Here is a 15,657-nt window from a genome sequence, read left to right as displayed (position 1 = left end):
GGGATTTTTTTCATAGATCTGGGTTTGACGTCCTCTTAGTACTAAACATTTTATGAATTACAAAATAATTTACAAATTTCTGTATTTTTGACGAATTTTGAATAAAGTATACAAAATAACACGTTTTTAACGGGGGGCAACTATATCGTAGTATATTTTAACTCGGGAGATAAGTTTATACTGGTATATTTATGGGCGAATGTAAATTCCCACACAAGATATAGCAGGTAAAAATCACATCAATTTGTATAGGTATAAAATAATAATAGTTATAATAATTATAATAATAATAATAGAAAAAATTAAATTTTATTCGGCTTATTGCGAAAGCTCAAACAATTCGAATAGTCATACTGTGTAATTATTTTTAAGTTATAATCTGATATTTTGTTATTGATATAGTTTCCCCCCCAAGTATTTGGGCCAGTGCGAGTTCTGATACGAGTCTTACGAAAGTACAATTAATATATATTAATATGTCGACATATGTCGACCATACCTACACACTATATTATTAATTTGTATTATAATATATTTTGGAACAACTACGTTCAATTTGTCAGTCCTAAGTCTGAATAAATTTTCGTGTGGGTACTTACGTACGGGTGTAATTTTTTTTTTGTGTGGGAACTTACGTACGGGTGTATTTTTTTCCGCGAGGAAACTTACATATTATGTATCCGCTTACCTGCTATGTTTCGTGTGGGAACTTACTAAACCCCATATTTATACCCCCCTAACACTTCATTTTTACCGGGGGTAAATATATTCATGACCCCTGAAGCTCCAATTTATACCGGAGGGTTTAATTCAATTTACTTGGCATTAAGTTTATAATATAACACCTTTATAGTGCTTAAAGATGTGATTTTTTTACTTAGCCGTTTTTTTTAAACAAGTTTGACGAAGTGCGTTTATGTTGAGTTTGTATAATTTACGCAAAGGTAGCCATTAATTAGTTAAAAAGTTAATTTATTTTCTAATCAACTTATGGACTTAACTAGTTTAATTTACAGTTGAAATAACTTACCTTTTCTCAGTTGATTTTAAAAAAGTCCATCAAGTTACCCGCTTACCTGCTATATTTCATGTGGGAACTTACTAAACCCCATATTTAAATATATTCATGACCCCTGAAGCTTCAATTTTTACCGGAGTGTTTAATTCAATTTACTTGGCATTATGTTTATAAGTTGAAAACATTTTGAAATTTTTCGTTTATAAGTATAAATATTACTATAACCAGTATAAAATAAAAATAATCCAATAGAAAAGCACAAACATTTTCTTGATAACATGATTTTGTGTATATTAATATATTTTATTAAGTTATAAATTATATATTATGCGAGTTGCAATTATAAATATTTTTAATAAAATTAATAATTTTAAATTACAAATTGACAATTGTTATGTTTTAATATTATATAATTTATAATATATATGAAGGTCATGTACTCATCTTCACGTACTATGACATTCAATTTCTATACGATATAAAAAAATATATTTGTTAAATTATTAATTTGAGATGAGTATAGTTAAAATTAGTAAATAATAGTAAACTAAAAATAAAATGGTAACATTATGTTAAAAGTTCAAAAAAATTGTTTTTTATTATTTATAAATTAGAAACTAGAAAGAAACTTTCACTCTTTATGTAATTTACATAGGTACTAATTTAAAAAAAATAGATTAACTTTTTTTAAACTGAGTTAAGTTAATATTTTTTTTATATTAACTTTTAACTTATCGAGTTAAATTAATAATTTGTTAACTGTTAACTTTTAACTTATCGATCTTGTGTCCTCTTAACTTATCTTGAGTTAATTATTTTCAGTAACTTTCCCACCTTTGAATTTACGCGAAACCCACCCGGATATAATATATAGGTACTTGATAACAACATTGACAATTTATACATTTATATTAACATTATATAAATAATAATCGTAATTCATTACACAATAATTTAATAAAATTTAGGCAACGAAAACCAATATATTACATTTTTATAATAATATATAAGAGCGCGGCGGTCGGCATCGGCGGCGGCGGCTCGTCGAATGGTTGGATGACATACTCGGCGGCCGACAGTCGCGATAGTGCATGTGCCGACGCCGCCCAAGCAGTGTGCTCACACAATGAATACCATCCGATCGCGGTACACCGCCACCGTCGCGGTTCTCGTTGTCGCTATCGGCGGCAGAGTCGCGTCCTCCATGGATAATATCGTGCCGGGCCGGAAGTGCTGTCCGGTGGATCGGCTGTACGATCCGGAAGCGCGGTTCTGCAAACTGTCTGGGACGGACGTTGACGAGTACCGGCAGAGGTTGGTGAATCAACTGGATCACGGATTCCGGGTGGAAGCCAATGTGTCGTTCAATATGACCTATTATCCACTGTCATATTGCAACACCACGGAAGTACTAGTCGACGTGCCCGCCGAGGAGGTGCGTGGGCTGATGGAGGCGCACCCGTCGCCCATCGAGTTATCGCGGGACTACTGCTTCGACCTGACGCCGTCCGATGAGCTGGTGGCCCGGACGTGCCGGCCACGCGACCAGTACTGCGACCGGGGCAATTACACGTGCGTCAACAAGTGCTGCTCCGCCGGATATGTCCACCGGTACGTCGACGACCCCATGTAAGTCCACGGCGTCCTATGTATAAGTTTAAAGAAGTATATAGTGCTAATACCGAGCGTTTCGACAGCTGCAGCTGGTGCTGTGATTATTTGGCGGGAAAGGGATGGTGGAGTTTAGGAGTTGTCCTGATTGTCGAAACGTTGATTGTATGTGTATATAAATGTATATACACACATGTTTATACAACGGACATGTTTCAAGTCTGGCAAATTCCAGACCTAATTTAAGGGTAGGATGTCGGGTGGTATAATATATTTTGTAAAAATGTCCATAAAATATAAAATATATTATTATACCTACCTAAGTATTATGGAGATTGTAGCTATATTTACCAATGAATTGTATAGGCGGAAAAAGCATCCACCGTGTTTGTGCTATAGTTGCCTGGTACCATCTGTTATTTTGTCATTGAAAAGTATTTTCAAGTATTATTGTAAATAGATAATTTAGACTTTTTTAAAATTATATAAATATTTCTTTGAAGAGGGGGGGCTTAAAAAAATACGGCTTTGGGTGTATAGGGTTTTTTTCGGTTCACTAATAAAGTAGCGCCGATCATTAGATAGGCTGCCCCTGCCGATGAAGTCTAGTCACGCTTAAGCCATAAATATTATTATACCTAAGGATTATGGAGATTATAGCTATATTTAACAATGAATTGTATATGCGGAGAAAGCATCCATCGTTTTTGTGTTATAGTTGCCAGGTACCAACCAGCTGTTATTTATTTTTGTCATTGTAAAATGTCGCCGAAGTCCAATCATATTTATGTATGAAAATTAATACCTATACATACATAATTTGTCTGAGGGGTGGGTCTTTATAGGTACGAGTAAAAATGTAACAGTAAGGATTTGGAACGTAACCGGTAACCACTCTGCTGTAAGGTTGAATTCATTCTTCGTAAAAATATTAGTTTTTATATTTATTAAACTATATTATTATTATTTGTTATGATTGCATTAATGTTACGTTACCGCCTAGTATCTATATATTAATTATATATTTAACGTTATTCTCATATTATATTATTATTATATCGGTCAACTGTGTTGGGTTAGTGTTATACCCAACGTATAAATACCCAATAAACTTAAAATATTAGCTTAAAATTAATATTAAGAGAAGTCATTATGTACCTATACTAAAATATATTAATATACATAAAAGCTTTAAGTTCACACGTATATTATTTTTGAATTAGGAAAAATGAAATAATTAAAATCGTAGCAATTTCGGTGCTGCAAATATGTTCACCAATCAGTTATTCTATGGTTCAATGCACGGTGAATTTCCGGTTCACTGCACTGTGTTTTTGGCAGTGTTGGGAAATATCTAGATAAATTTATCTAGATAAGTTATCTTGATAAAAATTATTTATCTTTTATCTTATCTAGAAAAATTTCTACTCAGTTATCTTTATCTTCATCTAGATAAAAATCTAGTTATCTATGAGTACTTATCTAGATAATTTATTTAAATGAACTAAAAAAAAATTTGAAAATTTAAAATATTTTTATTATTTTTATTTTTACATTTTTCTATTTTTCATCGATTACATAGAAAACACGTTTAGTAATACGCATTATATAACCATGATTTTAATATTTATTATAATATTCATTGTTAGTCTGGAGTTTTACATCATAAACAATGAGAAAACCCAAAAATAGAAATATGTAATGGGCATGTAGTAGTTAAGATTGTAAGAACAACTAATAATAGCAAATGCAAAAACATCTATCCCTGCTACCCGCCGAATGATGATGGTCTCATTAGCTGATACCCGTTTCATAGAATTGTGTACAAAGTATGAAAAATAATTATTGTTTTAAACCGACAAAAATAAACCAACATTCATTGGTATTGGACTCACAAGCATAATAATATTATAATAATTGTAATTTATAACAATTTAATATTTATAAAACCCTATTAGAATTCCCGATATTTCAGTCATCGCTTAACCGATCTGTGCGAACTCTGTCCTCTACTTTAAAAAATTTTAAATTATGTATTTTTTTTACCTGTAGACTCAAGTAGGTATCCTGAATATTTTCAAAATTAAACATGAAATTATCTCATATTTATCTAGATAAAAAAATACTAATTTTTATCTTTATCTAGATAAAATTTAGTATAATTATCTTTATCTTTATCTAGATAAATTATTAGTTATATCTATTCCCAACACTGGTTTTTGGTCATTTTGAATACCGAATTTTTACATGGGTTGCATTGTGGTTTTTGAGTGCAACCGTCGGTTCAATAATCGTGTTATTGCAAAAATTAGTATACACATTAAAAGTGCACTGAGAGTTCAATAAGTAATAACAGTATTACTGCACCAAAAATATCCATAATTAATTGTGCATTTGTCAGCTAAATTACTGTTTTATGTATCATTATATAACGGTGCATTTTTCGTGTTTTGGTGTAATCAACAACCATCCCTAGGTGTAATTATATAACTCTTAATTTAACATACAAATGACTTAGAAATAACTGTACAATTCTTACTAAATAAGTTTAATTTATTAACTTTATATATTATATATAGGTACCTGTACACACTAGAAATCTTGCTATCCCTATACATCTGCACAAAAAGACACTTCTTGTTATTAATTTAAGTTTAAAAATGTATTTATTTTATTACAATTGTTAATCTTTATTAACATCTTTTAAGCATCTAAACACTAATTCAAACTCATAAGTCCTCGCTTCTTTAACTTCCCACCCACAAAAATAAAAATAAAATCCTATAGATGTGCCTGGTACCATTGATCTTTAATAGAGTATTCTATATAGATTATGTCTAAATCAAAATAATACAATCGAATATTATAAAATCATACTTTTATTAATAACTAAAAAATTAAAATTTTGATTCATTTAATATACATATTATAGGATATAAGCATAATAAAAATAAAATAAAAATAAAAATAAAAACAATAACTGTTTAAAACTGAATAGTCACACCTTTACATATTCAGTATAAATTATTATTTTAAAAATTGAATCATTCATGAGCAATCATTTTAGGTGCGTACCTCAAATAGTTGTCCAGCACAGTTGTACATTTTTTTTGGTTCAAAGGTGTATCGAGATAGCCGGACAGTGATTCTAAATTAATCAAAATTAATTAAATTACTTAGGTTTATTTATATATTATAATAATTATATATAACTATAGAATTTACCATATATAACAGAAAATAGCTCTAAGTCAATAAATTTCCGTTTAGTTTTTCCCTTATAACTAAAGTGACCCAATATCGTATAGTCAAAACATAAGTTTACAGCTTCCCTAATTGCAGAACATAAATTGAGTGATCCTACTTTCATAAGAATATAACTTTTCTGTAACAATCATTGATTTTTTGATTAATAAAGTTATTTGAAGTAAGGGTTTAAAATAATCAATTCATGATCTTACTAAATTTTCTTTATGTAACAAATACTCAATGTTTTCAATTGACAAAAGCGCTTCAGCTATATCTAATTCTTCTAATCATTTGACTGGCAAAATGCTAAGGAACACTGTTGGAATTATTGGATTTGGAAGAGCCAGGCCCTTACTCTAGAATCTGATTTCATCATTGCCTGTAATTTATTGTCCATATTTTCAAATCCTTTACAAAGTCGAGCATTTGAATTAGTCAATAAAATTATTTGAAGTGACATTTCCTTAAGAGCAGATTTGTAATATTTATTATTTTTTTCAATAATAGTTATTAATTTTGAATTATCACAACTGCAGTCTAAAATAAAAATAAATATTTCAAAATTGTCAAATAAATAAATTATCTAAATGTAAAAATAAAAATATAAATGCAAACCTTTTTTTGTTTCTAAAGAATCACTAAGAACACCAGCAGTTGTAGTAGGAGAAGCAGTAAAGTCAATATCTTCAATTAAAAATCTGTATCAGTGGCTGCATTAATAAACTCAGTGAGTTCTTCTATATCATCATTAGCGTTCATTGTTATTTCACTTACATAACATACACACCTAACCTACATCCAAATTATTATTTGAAATTATATTTTTATCTATTAAAGTTAAAAGTTATAATTTGTTAAGCAAAGTACTTACCAAAATAACTACATAAAAGCTACATTGCATGATGATAACAAACCTGTAGTATTTGAGCTGGTTGCACTTGTCGTTTAAAGTGAATCTTTTATTGAATAGTTTTTTGTAACAATACTGCAGTTATCATTCGCACTTGTTATAGCAGATATTTCATATGTTTCATTATTTATAATATTTGAATCAGCTTAAATAAATATAAAATAATATACACTTTTTAACCTTGGTGCAATTAACAAATATTATTGTTGTAATACTTACTTGTGTTGGAATTTAACAACGGAAACATTGGTATCTTTGGAAGTTCTAAAGTAATATCATTATTAACACTTGACATACATTTTTTTTTTTTTTTTGGGTGATAATATGTCTTCTTCGCTTTCAGAAGCTGACTGTTCTGACCAAACTTTACTTGTACTCCTAGCCAGTTTTCTTTATCTGATTAGAAAAATATTTAAAAATGTCATAATTTATATTTTACTAATTTACTAATTTATTTTACTTACAAAATGGTCCAGCAATTTTTGCAATTTGGTGTATAGTGCCATCTTCATTATTTTGTACTGCACTGCACTTTTTAATCATTTTGCTTATTTGAGCCGCAAAAAGAAATTTCTCTTTACAATCTTCTTTTAAGTAAGGAAACCAACACTTATCAGTATCAACCAACCAATTATCCGGAACATGCTGAACTTTGTTGGTAGAAGTAAAGAGCACAACAGACCAAGATGACCTAAATATTAAAACCAACAATTTAATTAGCATAAATATAATATTGTTTAAAAAAACTTCCTATTATTACCACTATTATTATTTTCATTAAATAATATTTAAATCTATAAACTTTATACATACATACATAAGATGAATACACTTTACTGCAAATGCAATAAAGGTATGATTATTGTTACTTTATTATTAACTGGTATATGCATCATTTTGTCCTTAATATTACTTAGCATCCAGGACTGAAGGTGAATCATCTGCTAATTGTTGAATAATGTGAACGTTATGCGACATATATGATTTACCATAAATATTAGCAAACGATACTACAAAATAATTTTAAAATGATTTTGCATAATTGTTAATGTCGGACGAAATATTATTTGTTGAGAGTAGTCTAATAGCAACACATAATTCTAAGAAATGTTCATATACTTCTTTACTAACAATATCCTGAAAAACAACAATACCAGTAGGTATATAAAAGAATTTGCCTTAATTCTGTAGCCTTCCAACGACTGGCATCTCTGATAGGATGTTGTTGACTATTAACATTTGGTGCTCTCTGGAACTCCACAGTTATATATTGACCAATATTATTCAACTTTTTATCCAAAGCTGATACCAAATTATTAGGAAGGGTCAACTTGTGTCTTTTAACCCCTCCATTCCAAAACATTAACAGCTTTTTCATGATTCCAATGCAAACACAATGCATATAATCAAATGGGATACTATTGATAAGATCAAATTGAGGAACTTAAGTCAGTATAGTAGTTCCTGAATGAAATGTAGAATCAGAAATCAGAATATGATATAAAACTATCATGTGTTCTAAGATCAGAATTTAAATGGCGAAAATATACACGATTGTTTTCATATTCACCGACAGTTAGACATCTACCACAAGAATTTTTAGCTGTATGACCTTTCACATTTAATATAAATGACTTGGCAGGAGTATCACAAATCAAAGCTTCAAGTAGTATCTTCACATGTTTACTATCATACATTGCCCCAACATTTATAAGTTAATTTAGTTCATTCACAAAATCCTCTAAAAACTCATTACAATCATCTGGTTTGGGTTTACCATGATAAGCACTAATAATAAATATATTATGGTTTTTAATTGGTAAATTAGAAAAATACCCAAGTATTGGCCACATTTGGCTTGGTGGATTTTTGGTGACTGAGAGTCCATCTATTCCTACCTTCAATAATAATGTAGTAGGCAAGTTTTGGTAGTGTTTAGCTAATAGTTCAATTTCTCTATGAATTCCAAAATTATGATATATACCACCTTTAATATTTTTTATTACTGAAGGGGTGGTTGGTGTTTTCAATAAAGTCCGAGAGTCTTTAGGTAAGAGAGAAAACTGAGAACATTTGGATAATTGTATTAGCAAATCGTCCAAAGTGAATGAGTAATATTATGGCGTATAGCCCAACTAGCTATTATTAACTCTAATGGTGAATTGGATTTTTTGGCAGTATTGTACAAAGTGTTATCATTTTTATCCAAACATTCAAAATCAGAACTACTAAGTTCATCACAGGAATCATAATCAGTCCTATCAGAATTTCCAGAACAATTATTGTAATCTTCTTCGCTACATAAATTAGAAATCATATTATTGTCACAATGTATGTGAGTGGGTGACGACATATTATTTGCAAATGAATTTTGTTGTGTTGAATCGGCCATTATAAAATTGCTTTCATCATCCTCACTACTTGATGGAAATAACGTTGCAATACATTGTGCGGCTTTTTTCTACGACGATATCGAGATGATTTAGACCTAATAAAATTTTAAAGGTTTCAAAAACTACTTATTAGTTCAAGCACCAAAATATAATAAATGTTTTAGGTATTATAACACTTCACAAATACCTAACACTAATTTGAAACAAAATCTGCACTCACAGTAACTAGTATTTTATAATCTACATTAAACATTTTTATATACCTATATATAGGCAGTTAAAAAGCTTGAGTTAATTGTAATTTTAATAATATAATTTGCAATTGAAATATGTAGTATAAAACAATTATTTAGATCATTAGATCTATATTTAAAATTTATGTTTATTTTATTTAAACAATAATCAACTTATCTAGAAGACCAGAACTGTCAATTCACTTCTTATTAAACAAACCAAAAGTTTTTTCTACTAGCTGATATATCTTACCTATAGCTATATAATTATTAAATAGGCCATATACGATAATAAGTTATGATTAAATTGTTTGTTATTGATTTTGTATGAAACTTAAAATTTAAAACATAAAATTTTGTAATTATTATAGTTATTAAAACACAAAAATTGTAGATAACAATATAAATATTTTTCATAGATAGTATAAGATTGTATACATATTTAGATTTAAATAAAATAAACAAGCAATAGGTAATCAGTTTACAATATTTATGGAAATTGAGTAAAATAATAAGTTGCTTAAATAAAATTATCTAATTTTAAATTATAAGGATAAAATATAACCTATTTCGTACTCATTGGCGCAACTAGACATTTGGACTAGGGGGTGCTTAAGCTCCAGGTTTTTTTGTGATTCAATGAGACCTAACACCTAAAGATTTTTTAGGGGGTGTTGATTTTGACTTAGGGGGTGCTAAGGACCCAAAACACGCCCCCTAGTTGCGCCAATGTTCGTACTTGTTATATTTAATTTAATTTCTAATATATTATACATAAATACTTTCTAAATAATTTCATTTCATTTTGTTAAGTAATTGCATATTACAATAGAATTGCATAAATTAACAATTTGCTATTTAAATATAAATAAGAAACAAACGATTATGTGTTTAAAATTAAATTTTGAAGTAGGTATTTAGTTAATAATTTTTTTTTAATTTCAGTTTGAATAAAAATTGAATGATTTTTCAAATTATATAGTTTTACAGAACTTGACATATCTAACAAGCTTTATTATATTTTTTAGATTATTATAAAATAGTCTAACCCTTGAATCAAAACTAAATCCATAGTAAATTATTATTATTGCACCTACTTATTCATTTGGTAAATATCAAGTTCAATATTTAAATAATACATCATAATATGAATTTTCTTAGTTTAAATATTTAGTTTACTATATAATAGAATATACCTAACAGGTAAACAAAATAGACAATCATTTTGAAAATTATAACAAATATCTTTTAAAAAAGTGATATTTTTAATATTAAACTTATTATTTGTTGATATAAATGTGGTTGTACAGTTGAGAAATATAAAAATAAATAATAAAACATAATAACTTTTAATTGTTTCAACATTTTTAGCAACTTTGTATAGCATTTTGAAAACAATTAAATATTAGGTACATAAATATATTATACTTGTGTTGTACATAATAATTATAAATTAATAATATATTAAAAATTATAAGAATTATTATACCATGATACAGGTAATATATGAAATTATGTTTTACAAAATATTTTTAATAAATTAGTAGAATGTTGTAGATATCATGAATATTCATGATGTTCCAAGTAAAATACTTAATGTTTTGGAATATATTATAATACATTATATACCCATCATTATGTTTAAATTAAAATATAGTGTATGACATATTTAAACTTTCATTACACATGCAATGTTTATATGTATAAGTATAGGTACATATAATGTTGAATTTCTAAATAAGTATACGCTACTAGCAATAATAGTACATAAACTATATGGACTATATTATATGTTATTATATTGATATAACCAGTGGCGTAGCGAACTTTAAATCATATGGAAGCAAACAAATTATTTATGACCTACCCCACCCTACTCCAACTGATGTATATGATACTCATATGCTCAAATAGGGGGGTGAGGTAGCACCTAAAATAAAGTTCAAAGATTGACCGTGTATGTGGGATTTATGAGGTTATGACCCACCACCACCCCCCGAAACCAGAAGCAATTGCTTCTGAAAAACATGATTCGCTACGCCACTGGATATAACATAGTATATTTATACTAATTGTGATCAAAAGTTTATAATTATTGTAATAAGTATACTGATATCATAATATAAGTAAGGTAAAAATAGTATGCTTTAGAAGTTTCAAGTACCCACAAATAATATTTTTAAATATAATACAAAACTAAAGTCGTTCTTCTTCGTTTAAATATCTAATTTCGTACAAATTTATGGAATAAACCAACTCTATATGACTCAAACATTGTTTAATTTGTTATTCGGTGTATGGTGTTCAAAATTTATCTTAACTTTATCGTTGCCCAGAATAAAAATTCTGATTCGCATCACTATATTAATAGGTAGGCAATCTACCTACGGTAGATCGTGGACCCCGGGCTGTTTGTACGTAAGTGTATGATTTAACTATAAAGTATCAAAGTTATACCAAGTTTGTCGGATTCCACCTGAATATAATCAATTAATACAAAATCCTAACCTAACCTAACCGTACTAAAATCGTATGAATGAAAAAAAATTGTTAGGTACCAACAATATTATCGTTCTTATAGATTATTGTGTAAATACTCAATATTTAATAACGATAAAAATTAGTGATATCACAACAAAAACCCTTCGTAACTACGTGTAAAAATGGCTAAGTAAAAAAATATATAAGATCTTTAAGCAATGTAAAGATGTTATATCACGAATAAATGCTAAGTATATTGAATTTAAGTAAACTTAATTTTTTTCAATAATTTATTTAGGGTACTTGGCGATGAATTTTTTAGAATAGTATATAAATATTAATAATAATATTTTTAAAACAATAATAAGTTATACTTTAATTGTCCTTCGTTATTTAATTATTTTGTTCATCGCACTTTGTTTCTTTTATGAAATAATTCCTCCCTAAGTAAATAAATAAATTATTGAAACAAAATAAGTTTACTTAAATTCAATATACTTAGCATTTATTCATGATATCACATCTTTATTGTACTTAAAGGTCTTATATTTTTTTTTATTTAGCAATTTTTACACGTAGCTTACGAAGGGTTTTTATTTATATATATATATATATTGACAAAAAAATAATAATACAAATCAACAAACATGCCCGATTAACCAATATCAACCAATATATAATACACTGTTATATTTTTTACATCCAGATTTCCTAATTTTCCTGTTGATTTTCCTAAAATTTTCTGTCGTAAACATTTTCTCCTGGCAATTACAAAAAAGTTTGAAAAAAATTTGAGCCAAATGGAACCAGCCGTTCTCGATTGATGAGGTAATGTACATTTTTCATTTTCCATTTTTATATTCATTTATAGATACTGGTTTGGACTTGAATCTAAAACCTGGCTCAGATTATTATATATCCATTTAATACCTACGTCCATTTTATTTTAAATGTTTTTAAGTTTCGATTTTGTGACTATAAAAATGTATCAAACAATTTTTTTTCGTATGTTCAACAGTTTCCTTGTAAAAAATACAATACCTAACCATCTCCTTATTAGCGTTTAAAATATTTTTATTTTTACTCTACGGACTAATTTAAAACTATTTTATTGTTTCGTGAAAACCACGCGTATTTTGGAGTTACTGCTTTGTGGCATATGGCGTCATCTTACTGCCGGCTCCCAAAAGTATATTATAACAAAAAAATAAGCACGTAACAGTAGTATGGTAGATGTACTTTGAATTCAACGTATTTTTTGACGCCATACCGGTCCTAATTTTGAACACTTTGGGGATAGCGACAACGCGTCTTACGATTTTTGGTAGGACGGGAGAAGGTTACCACGGTATATAGATATAACAAATCAATTATAATTCAATGATAGTATCGCGGTATATTTCAATTTACAATAGGTACACGATTTGTACAACATTTAAAATTTACACGTACAAAACAATTATACGATAAAAAATAACGGTATAGACAATATAAAAAATCAATTATTACAATGTAATAATATGAATTATGATATAGTATAGTAGTATACAACAATTATAGGTAGACAGGACATGTTTAATACAATAGTACAAAATTTAACATTTAAACAAATACATACAAAACAATAAATTATACAATAATATTATAAAGGTACATGGATAATATATCAAAATATTACAAATCAAGTAGTATGGCGTATGGTATACAAGAAAAGGTACAGAAGACATGGTTTATACAATTATACAAAATTTAACGTTTAAACAAATGCGTACAAAACAATTACATAATAATATTATAAGGTATATAGATAATGTAATAAATCAATAATTTCAATGCAATGGCACGCCGTGGCACTATGTTCTTACGAAAATTTGGCGTGCAGCAAACGGCGTGAATTTACGGGACGAAACGGGACAACTGAGGGCGAACGTCCGCCGTGACGTTCTCAAAACTAAGTCGGCCGAACAGCCTGGTGCACGTCGACGGGCGGCCGACCACGGTAACTCGGCCGACATTACTCCACGTCGACGAAACTGTTACAGAAACATATTCTTCGAGCCACGTTCACCAGCCACTTTGCGACGAATCACTTGGAACTTTTCCACGCGGATTTTCGCCACGGCTGGTCAGGTGTCTGCGGGAGTTCATCCGACGAGAGTCCGGTAAAGCATTTCTCCGACGGACGTGTTGTAACTTCCATCGCGTTGTCTTAAATAATTTTTCCATAGCCGGGGGTTTTGGTGGGACTCGTGGTACCTTTGCGCCCCTTATTGAGACAGGCCTAAGTAATAATGACAACGTATCATTTAAATGTGGCTTAAATCTTGTAAAAAGAAACAATTTAAATAACCATTGCCATAATAAATAGTAAATACCATTAAAAATTAATGTTACTTTGCACCAGGGCATTCTCTCCCCTATAATTACACCAATAAGTATAATATATTCTAGGTACAACAGTGAGTTGAGGTCAATCCCTAAAATTGTGTGTAGTACGACACAACTTGTGTAGAATGAAAATTTAAGTATGTTGTACGAACTTTAAATGTGTGTTATTCAAATTAACCCCTTATATGAATCGGTCATTTAGAAAATGCCATAACTCCATAAAATGAAAATTTTAAATGAAAACGTAAAAACTGTTTTTATAGATCAAAATTAAATTTAGATGAAAATTGAATAACGGTTGAGTTGTTTTATTCTCTTTTAAGAAATCAACTATGATATAATATTGACTAAATTATACCTACTGGATTATTTTATAAGGGAATGAACATGTTTGAGATATGACCTTTTCCAATGGATTGTAAGTTTTCATTTATTATGATCTCGTGACTCTGATAAATTGTTTATTGTATATCATACAAAATTAAAGAATTAGACTAAGTTTTATAGGTGCAATTTCAACTTTTGACTTGGGGGGGGGGGCTGAATATATTAAAGGCGAGCAGACCATTGCAATATAGCATTTTAATATTGTATGTCCTATGTTTTTTTGAGGGGCTACAATTTAGTTTGGGGGCCTAGCCCACCCCCCCCCCCCCAACCCCCTTCAATTTCGTATTCGAATTCACTCATATTGACTTATTATTCTTAAAAAATAAAGTAAGAAAAGTATAACAAAACTGGGCCATACGATTGAAAAAAAATTTGTAAATTGATAACTGTTAATAATTATTGTTTATTTAACCCTTTCAGTCCCAACTGCCATTATAATGACAAACAGTTTGCGTGGGGTTTTTGTAATTGCAATGACAATTTTATAAATCTGGTGACTGGTAGCATTGATGATATATTTACAGTTCTCCGAAGCTATTTAATGGAATTAAATTTGGTTTTTTCGTAAATATTATTACGTTAAATTATTATTATATTTTCTTGAATATAAATAAGAGTTTACAAAAAAAAAAATTGTTAGAATTTAAAACTACCTATTTTAAAAACTATTTTGTGGTGTTCTTGCACTTTGTGTCGGTATTATATAAAAATATAATAATATAATATAATATAATATTATATTAAAAAAATGTTTACTTATGAGGAATCTTTTATTATTTATCATTATGATGAGATTATGTGATATGAGATATTGATAATGATTGCGCGCGCACTGACGGTGCCGAGTCGAGGATATTTTAAGTCCCAGCGCATGCGCAATGCCAACCGCATTCACTGGCGTGAAGCACTCGTCAATTTTCATCCTAGAACAGTGCAACCAACATAAAAATATGTACCATTGTGTTACCTACAATTTGACAATAA

General features: G+C 28.9%; 1 protein-coding gene across 1 annotated transcript in view; it reads left to right on the top strand.

The window, feature by feature from the left end:
• Positions 1-2,144: 2,144 nt before the first annotated feature.
• The window catches only part of LOC100571640 (G-protein coupled receptor Mth), a 30,042-nt gene continuing 16,529 nt past the window's right edge, over positions 2,145-15,657 (top strand). The window contains exon 1 of the mRNA XM_016803072.2: positions 2,145-2,647. Coding sequence (XP_016658561.1) covers positions 2,145-2,647 — 503 coding nt within the window. The remainder of the gene's footprint in view (positions 2,648-15,657) is intronic.

Source organism: Acyrthosiphon pisum, chromosome A1, assembly GCF_005508785.2.
Source record: "Acyrthosiphon pisum isolate AL4f chromosome A1, pea_aphid_22Mar2018_4r6ur, whole genome shotgun sequence".
In the NCBI taxonomy this organism is placed as follows: domain Eukaryota; kingdom Metazoa; phylum Arthropoda; class Insecta; order Hemiptera; family Aphididae; genus Acyrthosiphon; species Acyrthosiphon pisum.
Note: the sequence above shows the minus strand (reverse complement) of the source record. Positions and strands in the feature narration are given on the sequence as shown.